The sequence below is a fragment of the Tachysurus vachellii genome, chromosome 9 (genome assembly GCF_030014155.1).
Source record: "Tachysurus vachellii isolate PV-2020 chromosome 9, HZAU_Pvac_v1, whole genome shotgun sequence".
NCBI classification, from domain to species: Eukaryota; Metazoa; Chordata; class Actinopteri; order Siluriformes; family Bagridae; genus Tachysurus; species Tachysurus vachellii.
The window spans coordinates 771,131-795,696 of NC_083468.1; the positions used below are offsets into that span (position 1 = coordinate 771,131).

At 39.0% G+C, this 24,566-nt stretch overlaps 5 protein-coding genes across 6 annotated transcripts; 2 read left to right on the forward strand and 3 right to left on the reverse strand.

Moving 5' to 3' along the window:
- Nucleotides 1–1,532: 1,532 nt before the first annotated feature.
- Nucleotides 1,533–2,194, reverse strand: LOC132851623 (snaclec rhodocytin subunit alpha-like). The gene is made up of 2 exons (XM_060878591.1): nt 2,072–2,194; nt 1,533–1,847 (listed from the first exon to the last, which is right to left on the reverse strand). The coding sequence occupies exons 1-2, from the start codon at nt 2,192–2,194 to the stop codon at nt 1,533–1,535; spliced, it is 438 nt and encodes a 145-aa protein (XP_060734574.1).
- Nucleotides 2,195–7,541: 5,347 nt separating this feature from the next.
- LOC132851624 (snaclec agglucetin subunit beta-1-like) lies at nt 7,542–8,048 on the reverse strand. Its single transcript, XM_060878593.1, has one exon. The coding sequence runs from the start codon at nt 8,046–8,048 to the stop codon at nt 7,542–7,544; it is 507 nt and encodes a 168-aa protein (XP_060734576.1).
- A 6,487-nt stretch (nt 8,049–14,535) lies between these two features.
- Nucleotides 14,536–19,836, forward strand: LOC132851625 (uncharacterized). Its single transcript, XM_060878594.1, has 3 exons — nt 14,536–14,710; nt 14,998–19,700; nt 19,778–19,836. Exons 2-3 carry the CDS (start codon nt 15,215–15,217, stop codon nt 19,834–19,836), a joined length of 4,545 nt encoding a protein of 1,514 aa, XP_060734577.1. The 5' UTR covers nt 14,536–14,710; nt 14,998–15,214.
- Nucleotides 19,781–21,873, forward strand: LOC132851590 (uncharacterized). Of its 2 annotated transcripts, none has more exons than XM_060878558.1 (2): nt 19,781–21,486; nt 21,757–21,873. In XM_060878558.1, the coding sequence occupies exon 1, from the start codon at nt 19,838–19,840 to the stop codon at nt 21,230–21,232; it is 1,395 nt and encodes a 464-aa protein (XP_060734541.1). In that variant the 5' UTR covers nt 19,781–19,837; the 3' UTR covers nt 21,233–21,486; nt 21,757–21,873. The 2 variants fall into 2 exon arrangements, with proteins under 2 accessions (XP_060734541.1, XP_060734540.1); XM_060878557.1 differs by having other exon boundaries at nt 21,774–21,873.
- A 476-nt stretch (nt 21,874–22,349) lies between these two features.
- Nucleotides 22,350–23,063, reverse strand: LOC132851626 (snaclec alboaggregin-A subunit alpha'-like). The gene is made up of 2 exons (XM_060878595.1): nt 22,946–23,063; nt 22,350–22,726 (listed from the first exon to the last, which is right to left on the reverse strand). Exons 1-2 carry the CDS (start codon nt 23,061–23,063, stop codon nt 22,350–22,352), a joined length of 495 nt encoding a protein of 164 aa, XP_060734578.1.
- Nucleotides 23,064–24,566: the final 1,503 nt, after the last annotated feature.

Here is a 24,566-nt window from a genome sequence, read left to right on the forward strand (position 1 = left end):
CTACCTCGGGTCACGGGGAGCCTGTGCCTATCTCAGGCGTCATCGGGCATCAAGGCAGGATACACCCTGGACGGAGTGCCAACCCATCACAGGGCACACACACACACTCTCATTCACTCACGCAATCACACACTACGGACAATTTTCCAGAGATGCCAATCAACCTACCATGCATGTCTTTGGACCGGGGGAGGAAACCGGAGTACTATTGCACACTATTGTTAAATTCATAATTAAAGATGATCTCAGTGGTGAATATGGCTGTGTGGATGCCATCTCCTGAAAATGTGATTTTGCATGTTATCCAAATTAGCTGATGTGAGTTCACATTTTCTTGAGCCAAAGAAACTGCAGCAAAATTGTTTCAGGAGATACAGGAAAGCTAGTAAAGATCTCAGGAACCTATTGCAGTCTGTAACAATCTGTCTGTAACATCTCCATCTCCAGCTCTAAAATAAAACAGACTATTAAAAATTATCTGAAACCCTACAGGTTCTTTCCTTGTCCCTCTGCAGCATAACCAAAAGGTTTCAGTGCAAACTCAATATTGTTGTCATAAAAATCAAAGACATGCATCAGGTAAGTTTAAAATGCATGTTTAAGGTGATTGTTTTATCATTTACATCATTTGTTTGTGTGTCATTTTTACTTCAGGTGATTTTTGCTTTTTGGACAAGAATTACTTCTTGTTAATTTAAAGAGTAACTAAACTATAATTTAAATAAAGTAAACAACATTTAGTTTAACATTAAAATGATTGGTAGAGATAAATATGTTAGCTAAGATTATCCTGTAATGTATCCTGACAAACCTGTAATACCCCAGATATCCCCTAGAGGTCAACACTGTACACAAATTATCACCAGTCTGAACAAAGTCATCATTCAGCTGTTTATTTGATTCCTAAACTCGCATTTTTAATGGCAGGTAAATCAATTAAAAAAACTTAAGTTACAAGCAGCTGGAAAAAAGGATGACAGAAATACAATCTATAAAGCAATCAGAACATCCATAATTACATTAAATTGCATAATTAAAAAACTATTTTTAAAAATTTTATATAATGGCAATATTGACAATATAAGAGATTTTATACCACTACCATGATGCTACCATTTCTGACCAATCACAATCCAGATTTCAAAATTATTATAAACTCTGACCCTCCACCAACAAATAAACTCCTCAAGTGTTCAGTTGCAGTTTGTCTACCAGAACCTAAAACTCAGTTAAATATTAACAAAGAAAGCAAAATAAATAAACATCAACACCAATAATAATAACAATAAAAGTAATAAATAATAGTGTTAAATAATAATAATAATAATAAATAATAATAAATAATAATGAATGATTATATTATATGATCCAGTATACAGTATAATCTTCCTGAAGGAGGTGTGAACTTGTGTAAAATCACCTGTTCAGAAAAACAGAGAGCACAAAAAGACACCATATGTTTATGAAACTGACACTTTTTTAAATCTCAATTTTTTCTCAATCTTTATTTTTGTTTATTGATTTTTCCTTACTCAATTCCAGTAGCAGACGAAGTTCAGCTTCTCATTACAGTTCAGGTTCTGCAAGGTGTTTGTCGTGGTGTTGAGAGCTCCACAGCGGTAAGATAGAGCTGGACATGAAGGCATTGAGACCAGGCTCCCCAGCTGCTCCCCGCTCACCCAGAACCATTGTCCATTCATGAAGCGCAGACCGGTCCACACGCTCTCTGTCTCCGTCCCCACTGTCTCTAGATTCAGCTGCCTCAGGCTTGTCTCAGAGGTCACAGAGGCCAAACCAGTGTAATTTGTCCTGCAGAACTCCTGAGCCTCTTCCCAGGTCTTCTTCTCCTTCACCAGGATCAAGAACCGATAGCAAATGAAAGGTATATTGTACTGACACCACTGATTACTCCAGGTTCCACTATTATATATGGAAGCACAAAATTCAGGTTGTAGTGTAGAAAAAGAAGGTGATCCGGAATTCCAGTTCCGAAAAATAGCAGGATCTCCATCAGACCATGTCCAGGTGCCTGAGTATGACATGAACAGCCCAATCCAAATGTAATAATAACCGACTGATGATTGTAAAACTCGTTTATTTTCCTCTGTAGAGGTGATGGTGGCCAGATCTCTGTAGTAAGATCTGCAATGTGACACAGCAGACCTCCAAGAATATCCAGAATTAATAAAAACATATTCTCTTGTCAGACCCACAGCCACACCACAACCAACCACCAGCAGGAAAATAAAGAAAAGTGATTTCATCTTTGCTCTGAAGCGTCTGAGCTCAGTCTGTCTCTACACAATGTCTCTAAATAACGTCTCATCACGTCTACACCATCTCAGGCACTCATTTCTTTTTAAATTCATTTAAAACACATGCAAAACCTTGTGTTTTTCTTCTGTCTTGGAATCAAATCTGCCTTGTGGTTCTCTTGCATATGTGTCAGTCAAAATACACTGTTTATTTATGTGTAAATTCTTTTGCAGACTGATTTCTATAATACAATTTCAGAAGTCAATTTTGAAACAGGATTCTTAAAGCAGCCATGACTCCAGCATGTACTTCTAACTTTTCATGAAACCAGAGACAGAAACAGATTAACAGACTGAGAGAGCAATCCAGCCTAGGCCTGATCATTACAGAACTTCCTCCCTTAGTAACAGATACTGGTCCAGCTGAAGGTCATAACATAAAGCAGTGATGAACTCAGAATCCAGGAGATGGTGACCTGGAACCCAAACAATGAGTCCTGCCACATGGAATAAAATGTTCAGGAATGGTTTGAGGAACATATGAAGAGTTTAAGGTGTTGACTCCAAAGTCTCGAGATCTTCTCAGAGAGTGTCTCAGTCCGATCTTGCATCTGTGGGATGTCAGATTCAGGGATGCAGCACCTCACATCTTAAAGGGCCTAAAGGACCTGCTGTTAATGTCTTGGTACCACAGATACCACAGCACACCTTTAGAGGTCTTGTGGAGTCCATGCCTTGATGGGTCAGAGCTGATTTGATGACTCAAGGGGGATCTACACAATGTTAGGCTGGTGGTTTTAATGTCATTTGTCTAAGCTGTTTTCTGCAGCCTCTGAAAATCCATGGATGTTGTTATTCAGAATTCTTTATACATTTATACATTTAGTTTTTTTTTTTTGCAATATTCCTGAACTTCAGTCCAAGTGTAAATCTTTATACATCTTCACAAAAGTCTTTTAGGTCCTACATCATCTTTGAGGTCATGTAGGTAAAAAACCTTGCAAATATAAACCAAACACAGCGCTCTAAAAAACACACAGGTAAAGCAACTCAAACAAATTAGATGTCACCTGCACACATCGTAAAACCTAGAACCTGTCAGGATTAACATTTAGCTTTGATACTTGGTACATTCTTCACACAAAGAGTCCTTCTTTGGATAATTAAGGATTCTTATGTAAACCACTACAAACTGATTTTGACAAACTGCTTCATTAACATATTCATGTTGCTGAGTCTGTGTGTGGATTTATTAAAAATAGGTATCCTGTTAATTAGGTCACATTGCCTCAAGCACACAGTGGATTCAAACACACACACAGTATCTCAGCATCACATTAAAGAAACAACTCAAATCAAGAATAATGGCTAAACAATGAAAATAAGAAACCAAAAATATCTAAACACAAGACATTAAACTGTCTCAGAATACATGATTAATTATAGGATTAATTTCCATTGTTATATATCTCATCAAAACCAGATGAAATATCTAAATTGTCTTGGTTAACTGAGTGTGTTGAAGCTATAAATGTTTGGATGACTTGTGATTTTTTATTATTAAATTCCGATAAGACAGAGATATTATTTAGAAGCCCAAAGCCAGTAAGAAGCTAGCTATGCGGAGAAGCTATTTCTGTCATTGTGCATTCCCAGACTTCCAGGTTTGTGAGGTTCACCTCCAAGAGCTCAATTCAGAGTCCTTTCCAAGAGAAAGGAACCACTAAGCAAGAGGAGGAGGGATTTGGAAAGGACTCTGAATCTTGTGTTCTGAAAATCCCTCCTCTTGGTCCTCCAACCTGCTGCGGGTCAAATATGCACACAACTCTCTTTCCTGAACTGGAACTAGCCTCTCCCCTTTTAAAGCCACTGATGGCTACCATCCTCCACTACTCTCCACCCAGGAACTAGAGGCTTCAGTCCCCTTAGCCCTGGTTTTTGTCAAGCACGGCAAGTCTTCACACTATGCTAGATGTCCAGAAGCTTAGAAGGTCCTCAACCCAGTGACGCTCCGTCTCAAGCTCCCCAGGGACTTGTTATGACCCTGTTTTCTCCCTGCTCTGCATTGCTCCATTTGCCTGTGCTAAGGACTACTGGACTATTTATGACACTGATTAGCACTGCTCCTATTAAAGACTTAATTTGAATTCTTGTCTGCATTCTGCATTTGGGTCCTTGCTTGTGTCCCCTGACAATTTCATGCTTTCATGACCTCTAGACTGGACTATTGTAATGCATTACTAGGTGGTTGTCCTGCATCTTTAATAAATAGGCTACAGTTAGTCCAAAATGCAGCTGCCAGAGTTCTCACTAGGACAAGAAAGTATGACCATATAACCCCAATTTTATCATCTCTACACTGGCTACCTGTTAAGTTTAGAATCGATTACAAACTGCTGCTACTTACGTACAAGGCTCTTAATGGTTTAGCTCCCATGTATCTAACTAGTCTTCTAACACGTTACAATCCTTCACGCTCTCTGAGATCACAAAACTCAGGACTTCTGGTAGTTCCCAGAATATCTGAGTCTACTAAAGGTGGTAGAGCGTTTTCTTATTTAGCTCAGCATTCAGAATACCAGACAATGCAACTCATTTCATCCTGTCCACGAGACCAATGAGAAAATCTCATGGAAACATTCATCTCTATATCAGACTAATACTTAATTTACTCCAAAGTAATAATCCACTAATACTCCAAAACCCATGTCATGTAAATGGGTTTCGTGTGACAGGTTTACATGCATATACTCATCTCATAATATGTATCTCTGTAACTGGTATAATACCTTCAGCAGCTCCGGTGTTCTTGATGATGGTCTTGCTGCAGTGTTAGAGAGGACAGGGTTCGTGGTGAAGGTGCTCACTGTCAGCTTTCAGTTGTGATACACTTTCTCCTAAATAACTTCTGAACACACAGATCACAGAAGAGAGAACAAACAAAGCACAAACGAAATGGAGGAAGAATGCAAGCGAAACATTAAGAAGAGAATGTCACCAGTCATCACAGTGCTGGAGTCAGCTGCTGTTTATGCCTTTACAAAGAGCAAAGCTATCAAACCTATCACCCATTAAAAAAAACTCACTCCATTATAAAAATCCTATTAAGGAATCAATAATAAGCGGTGCTCAAACTACTGTATGGTGCTCTAAACTCCGAAGTCCATGTTTCCCCCAGGTGACTGGTCTCGCTTTTAAAGCACGCAGTGTTCATACAAAACTAGGATGCAGGAAAAAATACACAACAAATTAATTAACAGAATAAAACAATAGGACTGTGTTGAATCACGTCAATCAACACTGAATATACACAAAAAGGTAACACAACCATAACATGCTTTGAATCTAAAATATGTGCTACAAAATAAGGAAAAACACAAATCATTCAATAAAAAGGAAGGAAACCACAATCGTAGCCTATCAGAAACAGCAACCGCTGCCTGAAGTACACAAAACTTCTGCTAACAATCATCATAGATGTAATAAATGAAAGCAATGATTTTACATACCTACCTAAATAAATAGGACTGTTTCATCTACATTCAGCTACAAACACAAATGATCATGACGTTTTAAACCTGAACAATGCAGAGCTGAGCAAACAACTGCCTCGGCTCTATAATAATACAAGCTACAGGGACATGAGAAAGATTAAAACATAACATCTTTATTTTTGTTTGTCTATATTAGTCAATTAGTCAGTTTCTCTGCATTGTTCTTTATTATTCCAATTCATTATTGCTCTCCGAACTACCTCGGGTCACGGGGAGCCTGTGCCTATCTCAGGTGTCATCGGGCATCAAGGCAGGATACACCCTGGACGGAGTGCCAACCCATCACAGGGCACACACACACACACACACACTCTCATTCACTCACGCAATCACACACTACGGACAATTTTCCAGAGATGCCAATCAACCTACCATGCATGTCTTTGGACCGGGGGAGGAAACCGGAGTATTATTGCACATTATTGTTAAATTCATAATTAAAGATGATCTTAGTGGTGAATATGGCTGTGTGGATGCCATCTCCTGAAAAAGTGATTTTGCATGTTATCCAAATTAGCTGATGTGAGTTCACATTTTCTTGAGCCAAAGAAACTGCAGCAAAATTGTTTCAGGAGATACAGGAAAGCTAGTAAAGATCTAAGGAACCTATTGCAGTCTGTAACAATCTGTCTGTAACATCTCCATCTCCAGCTCTAAAATAAAACAGACTATTAAAAATTATCTGAAACCCTACAGGTTCTTTCCTTGTCCCTCTGCAGCATAACCAAAAGGTTTCAGTGCAAACTCAATATTGTTGTCATAAAAATCAAAGACATGCATCAGGTAAGTTTAAAATGCATGTTTAAGGTGATTGTTTTATCATTACATCATTTGTTTGTGTGTCATTTTTACTTCAGGTGGTTTTTGCTTTTTGGACAAGAATTACTTCTTGTTAATTTAAAGATTAACTAAACTATAATTTAAATAAAGTAAACAACATTTAGTTTAACATTAAAATGATTGGTAGAGATAAATATGTTAGCTAAGATTATCCTGTAATGTATCCTGACAAACCTGTAATACCCCAGATATCCCCTAGAGGTCAACACTGTACACAAATTATCACCAGTCTGAACAAAGTCATCATTCAGCTGTTTATTTGATTCCTAAACTCGCATTTTTAATGGCAGGTAAATCAATTAAAAAAACTTAAGTTACAAGCAGCTGGAAAAAAGGATGACAGAAATACAATCTGTAAAGCAATCAGAACATCCATAATTACATTAAATTGCATAATTAAAAAATATTTTGAAAAATTTTATTTAATGGCAATATTGACAATATAAGAGATTTTATACCACTACCATGATGCTACCATTTCTGACCAATCACAATCCAGATTTCAAAATTATTATAAACTCTGACCCTCCACCAACAAATAAACTCCTCAAGTGTTCAGTTGCAGTTCGTCTAGCAGAACCTAAAACTCAGTTAAATATTAACAAAGAAAGCAAAATAAATAAACAACAACACCAATAATAATAACAATAAAAACAGTAAAAGTAATAAATAATAGTGTTAAATAATAAGAATAATAATAAATAATAATAATAATTATATTATATGATGCAGTATACAGTATAATCTTACTGAAGGAGGTGTGAACTTGTGTAAAATCACCTGTTCAGAAAAACAGAGAACACAAAAAGACACCATATGTTTATAAAACTGACTTTTTTTATCTCAAATTTTTTTCCTCAATCTTTATTTTTGTTTATAGATTTTTCCTTACTCAATTCCAGTAGCAGACGAAGTTCAGCTTCTCATTACAGTTCAGGTTCTGCAAGGTGTTTGTCGTGGTGTTGAGAGCTCCACAGCGGTAAGATAGAGCTGGACATGAAGGCATTGAGACCAGGCTCCCCAGCTGCTCCCCGCTCACCCAGAACCATTGTCCATTCATGAAGCGCAGACCGGTCCACACGCTCTCTGTCTCCGTCCCCACTGTCTCTAGATTCAGCTGCCTCAGGCTCGTCTCAGAGGTCACAGAGGCCAAACCAGTGTAATTTGTCCTGCAGAACTCCTGAGCCTCTTCCCAGGTCTTCTTCTCCTTCACCAGGATCAAGAACCGATAGCAAACGAAAGGTATATTGTACTGACACCACTGATTACTCCAGGTTCCACTATTATATATGAAAGCACAAACTTCACTATATTGTGTAGAAACATATGATCCATAATCCCAGTTCCGAAAAATAGCAGGATCTCCATCAGACCATGTCCAGGTGCCTGAGTATGACATCCCGATCCAACTGTTATAATAACCGGCTGATTGTAAAACTCGTTTATTTTCCTCTGTAGAGGTGATGGTGGCCAGATCTCTGTAGTAAGATCTGCAATGTGACACAGCAGACCTCCAAGAATAGTGATATGAAATGAAAACATATTCTCTTGTCAGACCCACAGCCACACCACAACCAACCACCAGCAGGAAAATAAAGAAGAGTGATTTCATCTTTGCTCTGAAGTGTCTGAGCTCAGTCTGTCTCTACACAATGTCTCTAAATAACGTCTCATCACGTCTACACCATCTCAGGCACTCATTTCTTTTTAAATTCATTTAAAACACATGCAAAACCTTGTGTTTTTCTTCTGTCTTGGAATCAAATCTGGCTTGTGGTTCTCTTTCTTCTGTAATTGTGGTAAACTTGCATATGTGTCAGTCAAAATACACTGTTTATTTATGTGTAACTTCGTTTGCAGACTGATTTCTATAATACAATTTCTTTCAAATATGAAAACTTTTGTTTAAAAGATGAAAGGATTCTCCGATCAGCCATGACTAAAAGATATACTGCTATATTATATTGTATTATTTTTATGTTAAGAATTTATAAGCTTCTTTTACTTTGCTAGTTGAAAAAAATGCAAGTCAGATTTATAAAAAAATGTTTAATCTGTACTTCAGTACCTTACTTTTGTCAGTGTTAGCTCAGTGATTAAGCCATTTTATTACTGAGTGGAAGGTTTCAATTGCAGCTTTCCCAACTTGTCACTGCTGATTTGGATATACATTATTTGGATTGAGGAGATGGTGACCTGGAACCCAAACAATGAGTCCTGCCACATGGAATAAAATGTTCAGGAATGGTTGAGGAGTTTAAGGTGTTGACTCCAAAGTCCCGAGATCTTCTCAGAGAGTGTTCAGAATTATTTATACATTAATATATATAGTTGTTTTTTCCTGCAATATTCCTGAACTTCAGTCCAAGTGTAAATCTTTATACATCTTCACAAAAGTCTTTTAGGTCCTACATCATCTTTGAAGTCATGTAGGTAAAAAACCTTGCAAATATAAACCAAACACAGCGCTCTAAAAAACACACAGGTAAAGCAACGCAAACAAATTAGATGTCACCTGCACACATCGTAATACCTAGAACCTGTCAGGATTAACATTTAGCTTTGATACTTGGTACATTCTGCACACAAAGAGTCCTTCTTTGGATAATTAAGGATTTCACACAAGTCCTAAAAGTAAACAAAGTGAACACAATCAAACAAAAGATATAAAAATTTTATACTTCTTCATTTAATTATTGAGAAAAATAACCCAACATTACAGATCTGTGACTGGCAGAAGTTTGTGAACCTTTATTTCAGTATCTGTTGTGCAGTAATAACTGTAAGTAAAGTGTCCAGTAATTTTTGATCAGTTCTGTATAACAGTGTAGAAGAACTTTATTCCGTTCCTCAGTACAGAAGAGCTTCAACACTGGGGTTTTACTGGGTGTCCTCACATGATCTGACTGCTTCAAGTCTATATGTGTATGTGTGTGTGTGTGTGTGTGTGTGTGTGTGTGTGTGTGTGTTTGTGTGTATTTTACTGGGTGTCCTCACATGATCTGATTGCTTCAGGTCCTTCTACAACATTTCTGTTGGATTAAAGTCAGGACATTGACTTGGTCATTCTAAAACATTATCTTTGTTCCTCTTTAATCATTCTTTGGTACACAGACTTGGTGCTTGTGATTGTTGTCTTGGTGTATGGTACATTTTTTCTTTAGTTTCAGTTCATAGACAGATGTCTTGTCATTTTTATTTAGAGATCACTGGAAGAATTCTGAATTGATTGTTCCATGAATGACGGTAAGCTTCTGGTCCTGATACAGCAATACAGACCCAAAGCATGATACTACCACCACCATGTTTCACAGAAGGTATAAACAGAAGGTTTAAGGAATTCTGTTGTTTCCTTTCTCCAAAATTAATGCTTCTCATTTTAAAACAAAAAGTGTTATTTTGGTTTCTTTCCTCCACAATAGTCCTCTGTCTTGTACACATGATGTTAGTAAACTTCATGTACAGCAATGTTCTTTTTGGAGAGTGGTGACTTTTCTCTTTGTGACTCTGCACACCGATGTTCAGTGTTCACCTGATGGCAGACTCATGAACATTAACATACGCCAAGGTAAAAGAGGCTTTTAGTTGATTAGAAGTTCTCCTGTATTCCTTTCTGACTCAACAGAGTGTTACATATCTTGCTTTAGGAGTGATCTTTGTTAGTTGACCACTTCTGTGAATATACCAATGGTCTTAAATATTTTGTAACATTTTGATTTTGTAACATTTTCCAACAAAGCAGGACCCTCATGGAGATCTGATTGTCATCTCATTGACTGAAATCAGATTGGCTCTAACTTGACCTTGAAATTAAATACTAATCCGAGAGGTTCACATACTTTTGCCTCTCACAGATATATAATATTGGAACATTTTCGTAAAAAAACAAAAAACAAAACAAAAAAAAACAAGTATAATATATTTGTCTGATTTGTTTGATTGTGTTCACTTTGTCTGTTTTTGGGAAATCTGATGATTTTTGGATCATATTTATGCAGATATCTAGAAATTTTTAAAGGGTTCACAAACTTTCAAGCAACACTGTACATATCTCCTGTTATATTTATTAAAGATGAACCCCACTGTCACTAAAAATATATAAACACAAACAAGACAGTAAACTCTCTGTACAATAACACAAACTTCCATCAGTTGTAGTATTGTGTGAAAACATTCATTCATTCATTCATCTTCTACCGCTTATCTGAACTACCTCGGGTCACGGGGAGCCTGTGCCTATCTCAGGCATCATTGGGCATCAAGGCAGGATACACCCTGGACGGAGTGCCAACCCATCACAGGGCACACACACACACACTTATTCACTCACACAATCACACACTACGGACAATTTTCCAGAGATGCCAATCAACCTACCATGCATGTCTTTGGACCGGGGGAGGAAACCGGAGTACCCGGAGGAAACCCCCGAGGCACGGGGAGAACATGCAAACTCCACACACACAAGGTGGAGGCGGGAATCGAACCCCCAACCCTGGAGGTGTGAGGCGAACGTGATAACCACTAAGCCACCGTGACCCCGTGTGAAAACATCTTGTACATTAAACTAAAATCAGTTCAGTGCAGCTCAGCTTTATAAACTCCTGTACAGACAGCATGTGATAATCATCCCATCAATCTGGAAAAAAACTGTCTTTATTATAATTCAGCTGTTTTGTATTTTGTCTTCACTTTGTTTATTTATACCCTTATATAATATTATTTAATATAGTTTTATTTGAATAGAACTTTTTAAGTTTAATAACAAAACTACTTTAAATAATTAAGTAATGTTAAAAAACATCATAGTCACAAGAACTCCGCATGACTGATTAATTGTCTGTTTTATTATTTTATTCGGAAAATAGTGTCATTACAAATACACTTAAATTCACTGGACATTCAAATTTCTTGATATTCTGCACATCGATTTTCATAAGAAATTTCTTTCAAATGAAAACCTAGTTTCACTCCTTAATAACTAACTGTTACATGAACATGCTGTTTGCTTTTTCCACATGCTGTCTTACATTTTATTTGATTGCTGTTTTGCACAATAATTTACATTATCTTTATGGAAGTTGTGGCCTAATGGTTAGAGAGTCTGACTCTTAACCCTAAGGTTGTGGGTTCGAGTCTCGGTCCGGCCTCGACTAAGGTGCCCTCGAGCAAGGCACCAAACCCCTAACTGCTCCCCGGGCGCCGCAGAATAAATGGCTGCCCACTGCTCTGGGTGTGTGTTCACGGTATGTATGTATGTGTGTGTGTGTGTGTGTGTGTTCACTGCTGTGTGTGTGCACTTTGGATGGGTTAATTGCAGAGAATGAATTCTGAGTATGGGTCACTGTACTTTGCTGTATGTCACGTCACTTTCATTATCTCAGGTAACTGCTGCTATAATACTGTGTTCATTCTAGTATTTCTGCACATGCAATATTGTTACAGTATTTACAGTACATACAGTATTTACACTGGTCACCGCTGTTTTTGTGTATTGTCTTTTGTGTGATGTCTTTTATTTTTTGTCCTGCACTGTCTTGTCTGTCTTGTTTGTCTTGTCCTACACTGTGTACACCAGGTTACACAGATACACTTTATGTATCTAGGACTAACTTACTAAGTCCTTATAGCTCTGTGTGTGTTTTATGTAACACCCTGATCCTGGAGAAACGTTGTCTCATGTCACTGTGTACTGTAACAGTTATATATGGTTGTAAATGACAATAAAAGCTTCTTGACTTGACTTGACTCATTACTGCTGAAGGTATACAAGACTCCTGAGTATATCATCACATAGACTTCCACCTTAACAGGTGGAACATTTTCAATCAAAACTTCTTGCCCAGTTTAGGATAAAATTAACAGTTTATTTAGAATTTATAATGTTATTTGAGTCAATGAACTCAATGGACAGATTTCGGTGACTCTGTTTAAGGCCAAATGATTGTCTCCTTTAATTAGCTTATTTTAATGTTCAATTTTAATGTTTTAATTTTAAAACTCCAAAATCTAATGTCCAACACAGGCATTTAATTTTTTTTACGACTGCTTTAGCTGTGTAATCTTTCACTGCTGTGTCTATTTGTTTATCTCCGTAGCCACACTGTTGTGTTTATCTTGTATTTAAATATTTTTGTCTGCATGACTGATGTACACAAGTCTCATAATAAAACCAGTTCACATCTTTAAGGTCAGTTCTGAAGTCATGAATGTCTTCACACCTACATCAATCATGCAGGCAAAAGTATTTAAATGCAAGATAAACACAAACGCGTGATAAACAAATAAACACAGCAGTGAAAGAATACACAGCTAAAGCAGTTGTAAAAAAAAATATGTCTTCTGCTGTCTTCAGATGTCTTCTGCTTCTTGCTGTCATTTTAAAATAATAATGTGTCTTAGTTAAATTTTATATAATGTTAAATACTATTAAAATAAGCTAATTATTTGTCCTTAAAGAGAAATATATACTCATATATTAGATAAGATTATCTAATATAAATGTCAAATTGAACAATCCTGCCCTAAACTGGGCAGGATTTTTTAATTGAAAATATGTTAATTTACAAAAAATGATTTATCAGAAAAATAACAAGGACATGAGACATACACGCTATAAAAATTGGAACATTTGGGTATCATAAATTGTACAACTTTTAGCAGACACCCTTATTCACTGAGTCACTTACATTTTTAACTCATTTTGTATACAATTGACCAGTTGAGGTCCCAGCAGTGGCAGGTTTCTGGACCTGGGATTCAAACCCAGAACTTAGCAAACAATAGTCCAACACCTTAACCACTAGGTTACCACATCCCAACATATCGTCGCTGTCGGGCGGAAACCTCGTATGTCCAAATTTGGTCAATTTCATATTTTTTCACATATCGATGCTATTGGTCAGTCCCCACGTGGGTCTGTTATTTTTACAAGTTATTAACCAATCTAAAGTCTTGAAAATAGCTTGAGCGCAAATCTCATAACTCCATTGGACACTTCAACTGTCCACCTCTTCCTCACTCCGTGGGAGAGCTTCACGGCATATTTCTCCTCAAGAAGAGTCGCAACGAATCAACACGTCTTCTGAGGTAAATGTCTTCAAAACACTGGGCTCACTGAAAAAAAAATCTTGACCCCCGCTAGTTCTGGTGCTCGTCTGAGGACAGGAATTTAGCGCAAGACAATCCACTGCAACGCGGACTAAACCCTGTGCACTGCAGATGAAAATTACAGTCATTGAACCCATTGAAAAGGCCTTAGTCATGTGGACAAGTGTGTGAGTGAGTTTTAAACGTATTCCGACGAGGAGAACTCTTATTTTAGCCTCTCCACCTGAATGGTTTAAGTGGATTTTGCCCAGGAGAGAAACTCTCTCAAGCGTTGTTGTTTCCACCCATAGTAAGACCAAAAAGGTTTCAGTGCAAACTCAACATTGTTGTCATAAAAATCAAAGACGTGCATCAGGTGAGTTTAAAATGCATGTTTAAGGTGATTGTTTTATCATTTACATCATTTGATGTACATAATTTAAATGAAGTAAACAACAATTAGTTTAACATTAAAATGATTGGTAGAGATAAATATGTTAGCTAAGATTATCCTGTAATGTATCCTGACAAACCTGTAATACCCCAGAGATCCCCTAGAGGTCAACACTGTACACAAATTATCACCAGTCTGAACAAAGTCATCATTCAGCTGTTTATTTGATTCCTAAACTCGCATTTTTAATGGCAGGTAAATCAATTAAAAAAACTTAAGTTACAAGCAGCTGGAAAAAAGGATGACAGAAATACAATCTGTAAAGCAATCAGAACATCCATAATTACATTAAATTGCATAATTAAAAAATATTTAGAAAAATTTTATATAATGGCAATGTGTTGTTATGTGATATAATTAATGTGTGCTGGCTCCTTTAAGAGATCGTCACGTAATGATGATGTCATCAGCGCCAGACTAGTTCGTCAGTTGTTTATAGGAAGCCATCAAGCCCTCATTGCAGCTCTGCTAATCGTAATTCATCTGCTACATTTCATGTTCTTTCGAAGGCATTGTTGGTATGTTGAGTCACGTTAAAAGGTTATATAACTATATTTGTCAGTATTTTACATTTTGTCCTAAGAGTTCATTTCAATTTGAAATTCAAATACTTACAGTACAGACAACGTGTTAAATATATATTGCTTTAAAACGTGCACCTTGGAACTCAAAGAGCTTTAAATGTTAGTTGTGTGATATGTTTTATTCATAAATACATATTTGATTCTCATGTCATGTAAACAACTTTAATTAATTAGCTTAAATTCATTGTCATTCTTTTTTTTTAGTTTTACCCTACTTCCAGTCAGCCATTAAACGAAGTGAATTGGATGTCTGCTTCAGTGTGGTGATTGGTAGAGGAGTTGTCTGTCTGTCAACTGGTGCAAGGCGTATTAGGGTGACAGAATAGTAAAACAACATCTTCATGCAGACTGATCTACAGCAGAAAAGGTCAGGGTGTCTCCTTGTGGTGGAAGAGAGAAAGGCAATTATATGACACATAATCGGACTCCCTTTACACTATGGAAGATTCAAAGACCCCAACTCATAGCACTTTAGTGACCTGGTCTAATCGGTCAATGTCATCCAAACGTTCAAAAGGGTCTTCTGTCAGTTCTGCTATTGCCTTAGCCCTTGCTGAAGCTGAAGAAGCCAAAGTTAAAGTAGAATATGCAGAGAAGGAAATGCATATAAAGATGCAAAGTGCACACTTGGATGCAGAAAAGGCACGTTTAGAGGCACAATTATTTGTTTTAGACGTTGAAAGGAAAGCTGCTGCTGCAGTAGCTAAGGCTGAAGCACTAACTGCAGCCCTAAGTTGTGATAAAGAATCAAGTCGGAAATCTGACATTGAATACAGATCTGGCTCTCACGATTCTATCCTAAGAACAAAAGAGTATGTTCAAGAACAAGCTAGACTGCAAGCTAACGCCCAGTTAGATCCATCTGAGATGTTGGAGGATGCATGGCCACCGCCGCCACCAGCAGAATTATTTCAAGAGAACTTGATGGAACGGCCATCCTATGAAATTGAGGGTTTCGACACAAACAAAGACTACAGACGTTATGATACCTCTAAAGTCATTTTTGAGGCTGAGTCGCATCTCTTTGGTGCTCATTCAAACACATCGGCTGGTTACGCTCTCTATCCGGATGCTCAACCTCCATATGTAAAATCCGCTCCTGCCATCAAGACAGAACAGGATCCTTACCCATGTAATATAAGGCTGCCTGATGAGACATGTCACAGGCCCACCTATTCACATTCTAACATGCAGTCATCAGGAAGGGCTCCAAATGCCCACAGTTATCCACAAGTTAAATCATATGCTGCGACTCCATCTCAACATGTCCAATTTCGGGCTAGTACTCCTGATGTAAATCAGAGTGTTACCGATCTCGTCAGATTCATGGCGCGGCGAGAGATTGTTTCAACAAGTCTACTATCATTCGATGATCGCCCTGAAAATTACAGAGCATGGAAGGCATCATTCTTAACTGCCATCAGAGATCTTAATCTCACGGCTAAAGAAGAGATGGATCTATTGATCAAATGGTTAGGTGCAGATTCTAGAGAACAAGCAAAACGTATAAGAGCAGTTCATATCAAAAACCTAGACAGAGGTCTTCAGATGATCTGGGAACGGTTAGATGATTGTTTTGGAGCACCTGAGGTCATTGAGAGTTCATTACTCAGGAGACTAGATGGTTTCCCAAGGATTTCAAATAAAGAAACAAACAAACTTAGAGACTTAGGAGACCTCCTCATGGAACTCCAAGTGGCAAAATCTGAGGGAGTGCTATTAGGTCTCGCCTGTTTGGACACTGCACGGGGCATAGCTGGTATAGTGCAAAAGCTACCATTCAGTCTGCAAGAGAAATGGATGGCTCTAGGCTATGCATTCAAACAACGGCACAAAGTCCCCTTTCCCCCGTTTTATGTACTTGTTAACTTTGTCACAGAACAAGCAAAGATGAGGAATGATCCCAGTTTTGTTCTTCCTCTTCATGCCGACAATCCAAAGCCAGGAAGCTTTAAGAATGTTAACAAAGCTTCAATCTCAGTACACAAGACCGATGTTTTTCCAGAGAGAACTGTAACTGGTGAAACCCAAAATGTTGATATAGATGTGGCTAAATTCTGCCCTATACATAAAAAACCACACCCTTTGTACAAATGCCGTGGGTTTAAAGAGAAATCATTTGAAGATAGGAAGGCCTTTTTGAAGCAGAATGGGATTTGTTTTAAGTGTGTAGCATCCACCACACACTTTGCAAGGAACTGCGAAAAGCTCATCAAGTGTTCTGAATGCGGCAGCGAAACACACCATTCCGCTTTGCACCCAAAATCCATCTCTCAGCCTGTTAAAACCCACATCCAGACCAAAGATCATGGCGGGGAGAAGGAACCCTCCGAAGATGTAGTGTCGACTAAGTGTACAGGAGTCTGTGGTAGTAATCTTAGTGGCAAGACATGTTCAAAGATTTGCCTTGTGACAGTGTTTCCAAGTGGTCAGCGAGAGAAAGCGATCAAGGTGTACGCCATCATTGACGATCAAAGCAACCGATCCTTGGTGAGATCGAAATTCTTCAGTGTCTTTGACATGGACGGCAACAGATCCTCCTACTATCTCAAAACGTGTGCAGGGATGATCCAAACAAGTGGTAGAAGAGCACATGGATTCCAGGTGGCATCTATTGATGGTCGGGTCGTTCATACTCTGCCAACCTTGATAGAATGTGATAACATCCCAGATAATCGGTCTGAGATACCCTCACCACAAATTGCTCTTCATCATCCACATCTAAAAGGCATTGCAGCACAGATTCCAGAGGTTGATTCAAAGGTTCCAATTATGATGCTGTTAGGTAGGGATCTCATAGAGGTACATAAGGTGAAGAGGTACATTAATGGCCCCCCTGAAGCTCCATATGCTCTGAAGCTGGACCTGGGCTGGGTCATAGTTGGTGACGTGTGCCTGGGCAGAGTTCACAAGCCGGAAAGTGTTAACACTCTCTTCACCAGCACCTTGGATAGTGGTCGTCAGTCACTGTTTAAGCCGTGTCCTAATGTCTTTTATATCAAGGAGAATGTTTGTGATGTAAAGCCCTCAAGTTCTTGTACTGCTATTCCACTGAAGAAGCCTGTATGGAAAAGGGATGACCATGTAGAACAGGACATCTTCAAGAGAACAAAGGATGATGAAAGATTGGCTCTTTCAGTTGAGGATTTGGCTTTCCTTCATATAATGGAGAAAAGCTTTTACAAGGATGAGAAGCACAGCTGGGTAGCTCCCCTTCCGTTCAAACTCCAGAGGCAGCGCTTACCAAACAACAGGTCACAAGTTTTAGATCGTTTCAGATCTCTACAGCGATCTTTTGCTAAGAAGCCAATCATGAAAGAGCACTTCTTTACATTTATGGAGAAGATACTGGAAAGAGGTCACGCCGAAGTAGCACCACCACTTAACCATCAAGAAGAATGTTGGTACTTGCCTCTCTTCGGTGTGTACCACCCAAAGAAGCCAAACCAGATTAGAGTCGTCTTTGATTCAAGCTGTCAGTATGATGGTGTCTCACTTAACGACGTTCTTCTGAAGGGACCCGACCTGAATAATGGACTGCTTGGAGTACTTTTGCGCTTCAGAAAGGAGGCAGTAGCGATTACCACAGATATACAACAAATGTTTCATTGTTTTCTTGTTAGGCCAGAAGATAGAAATTTTCTTAGGTTCTTCTGGCATGGAAATAATGATCCAGAGCAAAACATCATTGAGTTCAGGATGAAAGTCCATATCTTCGGTAACAGTCCTTCTCCAGCCGTCGCAATCTATGGCCTTAGACAGGCAGTGAAGGAAACTGAGACAGAGTTCGGAACAGACGTCCTAAAGTTCATAGAAAGAGATTTCTATGTGGACGACGGCTTAAAATCTCTACCCTCTGCAACAGCTGCCATTGATCTCCTTAAAAGGACACAAGAAGCACTTGCTCGCTCCAATCTAAAGTTGCATAAAATTGCATCAAACAGTGAGGAAGTTATGAATGTATTTACATCTGAAGGTGACTGCCGAGATTCAAAGGACATGGACCTGGACAAAGACACATCGTCAGTCCAGCGTACTTTAGGAGTTAGCTGGAATCTCAAAACTGACACATTTACATTTCAGCTGTCCAATGATGTGAAACCGTTTACACGCCGTGGCGTTCTCTCTACTGTGAATGGGTTATATGACCCATTCGGGTTTGCAGCTCCGGTTGTTATTCAAGGCAAAGTTCTGATTAGAAACCTCACAAGTGACTCACTGGACTGGGACCTACCCTTACCCCTGGAGAAAAGGGAATCCTGGCAAAAATGGAGGGACTCCCTTCAAGAGCTTCAACAGCTCCAAATCCCTAGACCCTACACCAAAACCTCTCCATCAGAAGCTTCACATAGAGAGCTCTGTGTCTTCTCAGATGCTTCAGTTATGGCTATAGCTGCAGTAGCTTATCTCAAAATTCTGGACATGGAGGGAAAGTGCGAAACAAGTTTCATCTTAGGGAAAGCCAGGCTGGCGCCTCGCCAAGAGTTGACAATCCCTCGCCTTGAGCTCTGTAGTGCAGTGTTGGCCGTAGAGGTGGCTGACATTATAATGGCAGAGTTGGATGTTAAGTTTGATAGAGTAACCTTTTTCACAGACAGCAAAGTGGTCCTCGGTTACATCTATAATGAAAAACGCAGATTCTATGTCTTTGTGAATAATCGAGTTCAAAGAATAAGAAGCAGTTCGCACCCTCAGCAATGGCATTATGTTCCAAGTGCCCAGAATCCAGCCGACCATGCAACAAGGTCTGTGCCTGCAGATCGTCTAAAAGATACAACATGGCTTACTGGTCCACCATTCTTGTCCTGCTCTAATCAGGAATATAACACTTCAGGTCAATTTGATCTTGTGGAGCCAACCAGTGATGTTGAAGTTCGCCCTGAGGCAACAGTGCTCACTACCCATATCAAAGACAGCCAGCTTGGTACAAAGCGCTTCGAGTGTTTCTCCAGTTGGAAGATACTTCTTCGAGCTGTTGCATGTCTAATACATGTTGTACAGACATTCAAAGGGAATTCAACCAAAAATGTGGAAAATTGCAAAGGTTGGCATTGTTGTAGGATGTCGTACAATGTAAATGAGTTGAACCAAGCCAAAGTCACCGTCATTCGTGCTGCACAGCAGGAAGCATTCATTGAGGAACTCGGATGCATCAGAGATGGTAAGAACATTTCAAAGGACAGTCCCCTCTTTACACTGAACCCCATCATAGACAAAGATGGCCTTATGAGGGTTGGAGGACGGATCTCACACGCAGGTATCGACTATGATGAAAGCAATCCCATCATAATCCCAAGAAGGCACCACATTGCAACTTTGATAATGAGGTTTTACCATGAACAATCTCAACATCAGGGTAGGCACATTACTGAAGGTGCTATACGTATGGCAGGTTTTTGGATTTTGGGAGCCAAAAGGAGCATATGTTCTCTTATCTTTGGATGCGTAGTTTGCCGAAGGCTACGAGGAAAGAGTGAAGTACAAATGATGTCTGATTTACCGGTGGACAGGGTCAGTACTGAGCCCCCCTTTACCTATGTAGGCACCGATGTATTCGGGCCTTGGACCATCTCAGCCCGCCGCACTAGAGGTGGACATGTGAATAGCAAAAGATGGGCGGTGCTGTTCACCTGTTTAACCATCAGGGCTGTCCATATTGAAGTAGTGGAGTCTATGGACACATCTTCTTTCATAAACGCTATGAGACGCTTCATTGCCATTCGTGGTCCAATCAAGCAGATGCGATCCGATCGAGGGACCAATTTTGTAGGGGCATGCAGAGAACTGGACATTCCTTCTAATTTGGATGAGGCAAAGGTGTCAAGGTTTCTTGCAGAACAAGGGTGCTCTTGGATCTTCAATCCACCCCACGCTTCGCACATGGGTGGAGCATGGGAGCGCATGATAGGTATAACCCGAAAGATCTTAGACTCCATGATGCTTCAGCTGGGACCGTCTAAAATTACACATGAAGTTTTCACAACATTCTTGGCAGAGGTGACGGCGATAATAAACTCCAGACCGCTGATTCCTGTATCTGTGGATCCCGAGGACCCCCTTATACTCACTCCTGCAACATTACTTACTCAGAAGTATGGTTCTTTCCCTTGTCCTCCTGTCGAACTTGATCATACTGACCTCTACAGGCGACAGTGGAAACGAGTCCAAAACCTAGCTTCCACCTTTTGGGACAGGTGGCGGAAGCAGTATCTCTCCACACTGCAACCTAGGAAAAGGTGGCAATTCAAAAATCAAGACATCACAACGGGTAGTGTTGTCCTTATGAAAGACAGTCAGTCTAAACGCAACCAGTGGCCTTTGGGGCACATCACTAAAGTGTTGCCTAGTGGAGATGGAAGGGTACGAAAGGTCGAAATCAAAATTGTCAATAAGGGAGAACCAAAGGTTTTTGTCAGACCTGTAACTGAAGTGGTAATGCTCATTCCTTCCAACTAATTCAGTGACTGGTTTACTCCTTTAAGCGTTTGGTTACAATAAGTCGTGGTATCTAGTGATACCAGGCGGGGAGTGTGTTGTTATGTGATATAATTAATGTGTGCTGGCTCCTTTAAGAGATCGTCACGTAATGATGATGTCATCAGCGCCAGACTAGTTCGTCAGTTGTTTATAGGAAGCCATCAAGCCCTCATTGCAGCTCTGCTAATCGTAATTCATCTGCTACATTTCATGTTCTTTCGAAGGCATTGTTGGTATGTTAAGTCACGTTAAAAGGTTATATAACTATATTTGTCAGTATTTTACATTTTGTCCTAAGAGTTCATTTCAATTTGAAATTCAAATACTTACAGTACAGACAACGTGTTAAATATATATTGCTTTAAAACGTGCACCTTGGAACTCAAAGAGCTTTAAATGTTAGTTGTGTGATATGTTTTATTCATAAATACATATTTGATTCTCATGTCATGTAAACAACTTTAATTAATTAGCTTAAATTCATTGTCATTCTTTTTTTTTAGTTTTACCCTACTTCCAGTCAGCCATTAAACGAAGTGAATTGGATGTCTGCTTCAGTGTGGTGATTGGTAGAGGAGTTGTCTGTCTGTCAACTGGTGCAAGGCGTATTAGGGTGACAGAATAGGCAATATTGACAATATAAGAGATTTTATACCACTACCATGATGCTACCATTTCTGACCAATCACAATCCAGATTTCAAAATTATTATAAACTCTGACCCTCCACCAACAAATAAACTCCTCAAGTGTTCAGTTGTAGTTCGTCTAGCAGAACCTAAAACTCAGTTAAATATTAACAAAGAAAGCAAAATAAATAAACAACAACACCAATAATAATAACAATAAAAACAGTAAAAGTAATAAATAATAGTGTTAAATAATAATAATAATAAATAATAATAAATAATAATGAATGATTATATTATATGATGCAGTATACAGTATAATCTTCCTGAAGGAGGTGTGAACTTGTGTAAAATCACCTGTTCAGAAAAACAGAGAACACAAAAAGACACCATATGTTTATGAAACTGACTTTTTTTATCTCAAATTTTTTTCTCAATCTTTATTTTTGTTTATAGATTTTTCCTTACTCAATTCCAGTAGCAGACGAAGTTCAGCTTCTCATTACAGTTCAGGTTCTGCAAGGTGTTTGTCGTGGTGTTGAGAGCTCCACAGCGGTAAGATAGAGCTGGACATGAAGGCATTGAGACCAGGCTCCCCAGCTGCTCCCCGCTCACCCAGAACCATTGTCCATTCATGAAGCGCAGACCGGTCCACACGCTCTCTGTCTCCGTCCCCACTGTCTCTAGATTCAGCTGCCTCAGGCTCGTCTCAGAGGTCACAGAGGCCAAACTAGTGTAATTTGTCCTGCAGAACTCCTGAGCCTCTTCCCAGGTCTTCTTCTCCTTCACCAGGATCAGGAACCGATCACAGTAGAAACTCTTTGCATTGCCACAGGTGATTGTTCCTTACATTTCCGAAAAAGAGCACAATCTTCATCAGACCATGTTCAGGTGCCTGAGGATGACATGTACAGTCCGATCTAACTGTCTGAGTACTGATTGTAAAAGTTGTTTGTTTTTCTCCTTAGAGGTGATGTTGGCCAGATCTCTGTAGTATTGTCTGCAGTATGATTGAGCAGAACTCGAATATGAAGCTCTAAAGAAAACATATTCTCTTGTCAGACCCACAGCCACAACACAACCAACCACCAGCAGGAAAATAAAGAAGATTGATTTCATCTTTTCCCTGAAGCGTCTGAGTCTCAGTTTGTCTTTACACAATGTCTCTAAATAACGTCTCATCACACCAACTCAGACAGGCACTCATTTCTTTTTAAATTTATTTAAAACACATGCAAAAGCAAAATAAACAAAATGTCTGAAGAGGAGAAAACCTGCTCTATTTAAATGTGACATTAATTAAATGTTGAACTCTGTTGGAAGAAATGTGAGGCGGGCAGCGCGGGGGCATTATGGTGTCTTACAGCCGGATTAATGCGGTTATTTAGTATTTATTGCTTAAATTTAAATGCACAAATATATTTTTTAACCAAAACATTAAAGTAAAAGTTTTAAAGCATTTGTTGGATGTTACGTTTTAATTAAATAACGATTCCGAGTTTTCCTAAAAACAACCTAAGAAATAATTAACTAGTGTTTTATACTTAACCAACATCCCTGAAAGATCACAATTTGCAGTCTGCTTGTGACAAACCTTATTAATGAACTTGTCTTTATTTCAAACGTCTGTGAACTCATTCCTGTTGTTTCACGAGGAGCCCAGTACATTGATGGTGATGTTGAGCCTCAAGAACACATGACTCCTTGTTTCTTCCTTTTGTATTCCTGAGTAAACACATTCTCTTCTCTGTACCTTCTTCAGTTTCTTTGCAGAACAAATCCCTGTCCAGTGTTGTGAGCGTTTCTTTTGTTTTAGAATATACTGTGACTTGTGGTTCTGGGTCTATCAGCAGTGAGCTTACACATGTGTCAGTCGAACTACACTGTGTGTTTTGTGTAACTTTGCACACTCTTTTACATGGAACTATTTTTTTAATGCAAATTTAAAGTTTGACAGGATTCTCCAAGCAGCCATGACTCACACACGAACGTCTTCATTATTGCACACTCTCACTCACTCACTCATTTTCTACCGCTTATCTGAACTACCTCGGGTCACGGGGAGCCTGTGCCTATCTCAGGCGTCATCGGGCATCAAGGCAGGATACACCCTGGACGGAGTGCCAACCCATCACAGGGCACACACACTCTCATTCACTCACGCAATCACACACTACGGACAATTTTCCAGAGATGCCAATCAACCTACCATGCATGTCTTTGGACCGGGGGAGGAAACCGGAGTACTATTGCACACTATTGTTAAATTCATAATTAAAGATGATCTCAGTGGTGAATATGGCTGTGTGGATGCCATCTCCTGAAAAAGTGATTTTGCATGTTATCCAAATTAGCTGATGTGAGTTCACAATTTCTTGAGCCAAAGAAACTGCAGCAAAATTGTTTCAGGAGATACAGGAAAGCTAGTAAAGATCTCAGGAACCTATTGCAGTCTGTAACAATCTGTCTGTAACATCTCCATCTCCAGCTCTAAAATAAAACAGACTATTAAAAATTATCTGAAACCCTACAGGTTCTTTCCTTGTCCCTCTGCAGCATAACCAAAAGGTTTCAGTGCAAACTCAACATTGTTGTCATAAAAATCAAAGACGTGCATCAGGTGAGTTTAAAATGCATGTTTAAGGTGATTGTTTTATCATTACATCATTTGTTTGTGTGTCATTT

Coding starts and splice junctions, on each gene's coding strand:
- LOC132851624 (XM_060878593.1), bottom strand. CDS start 8,048: ATGTCATACTCAGGCACCTGGACATGGTCTGATGGAGATCCTGCTATT.
- LOC132851590 (XM_060878558.1), top strand. CDS start 19,838: ATGTCGTACAATGTAAATGAGTTGAACCAAGCCAAAGTCACCGTCATT.
- LOC132851625 (XM_060878594.1), top strand. CDS start 15,215: ATGGAAGATTCAAAGACCCCAACTCATAGCACTTTAGTGACCTGGTCT. Junction 19,701..19,777: donor TATCAAAGACAGCCAGCTTG/GTACAAAGCGCT, acceptor CATGTTGTACAG/ACATTCAAAGGGAATTCAAC.
- LOC132851623 (XM_060878591.1), bottom strand. CDS start 2,194: ATGTTTTTATTAATTCTGGATATTCTTGGAGGTCTGCTGTGTCACATT. Junction 1,848..2,071: donor AGTTTTACAATCATCAGTCG/GTTATTATTACA, acceptor ATCCTGGTGAAG/GAGAAGAAGACCTGGGAAGA.
- LOC132851626 (XM_060878595.1), bottom strand. CDS start 23,063: ATGAGACGTTATTTAGAGACATTGTGTAAAGACAAACTGAGACTCAGA. Junction 22,727..22,945: donor TGGTTGTGTTGTGGCTGTGG/GTCTGACAAGAG, acceptor CGGAAATGTAAG/GAACAATCACCTGTGGCAAT.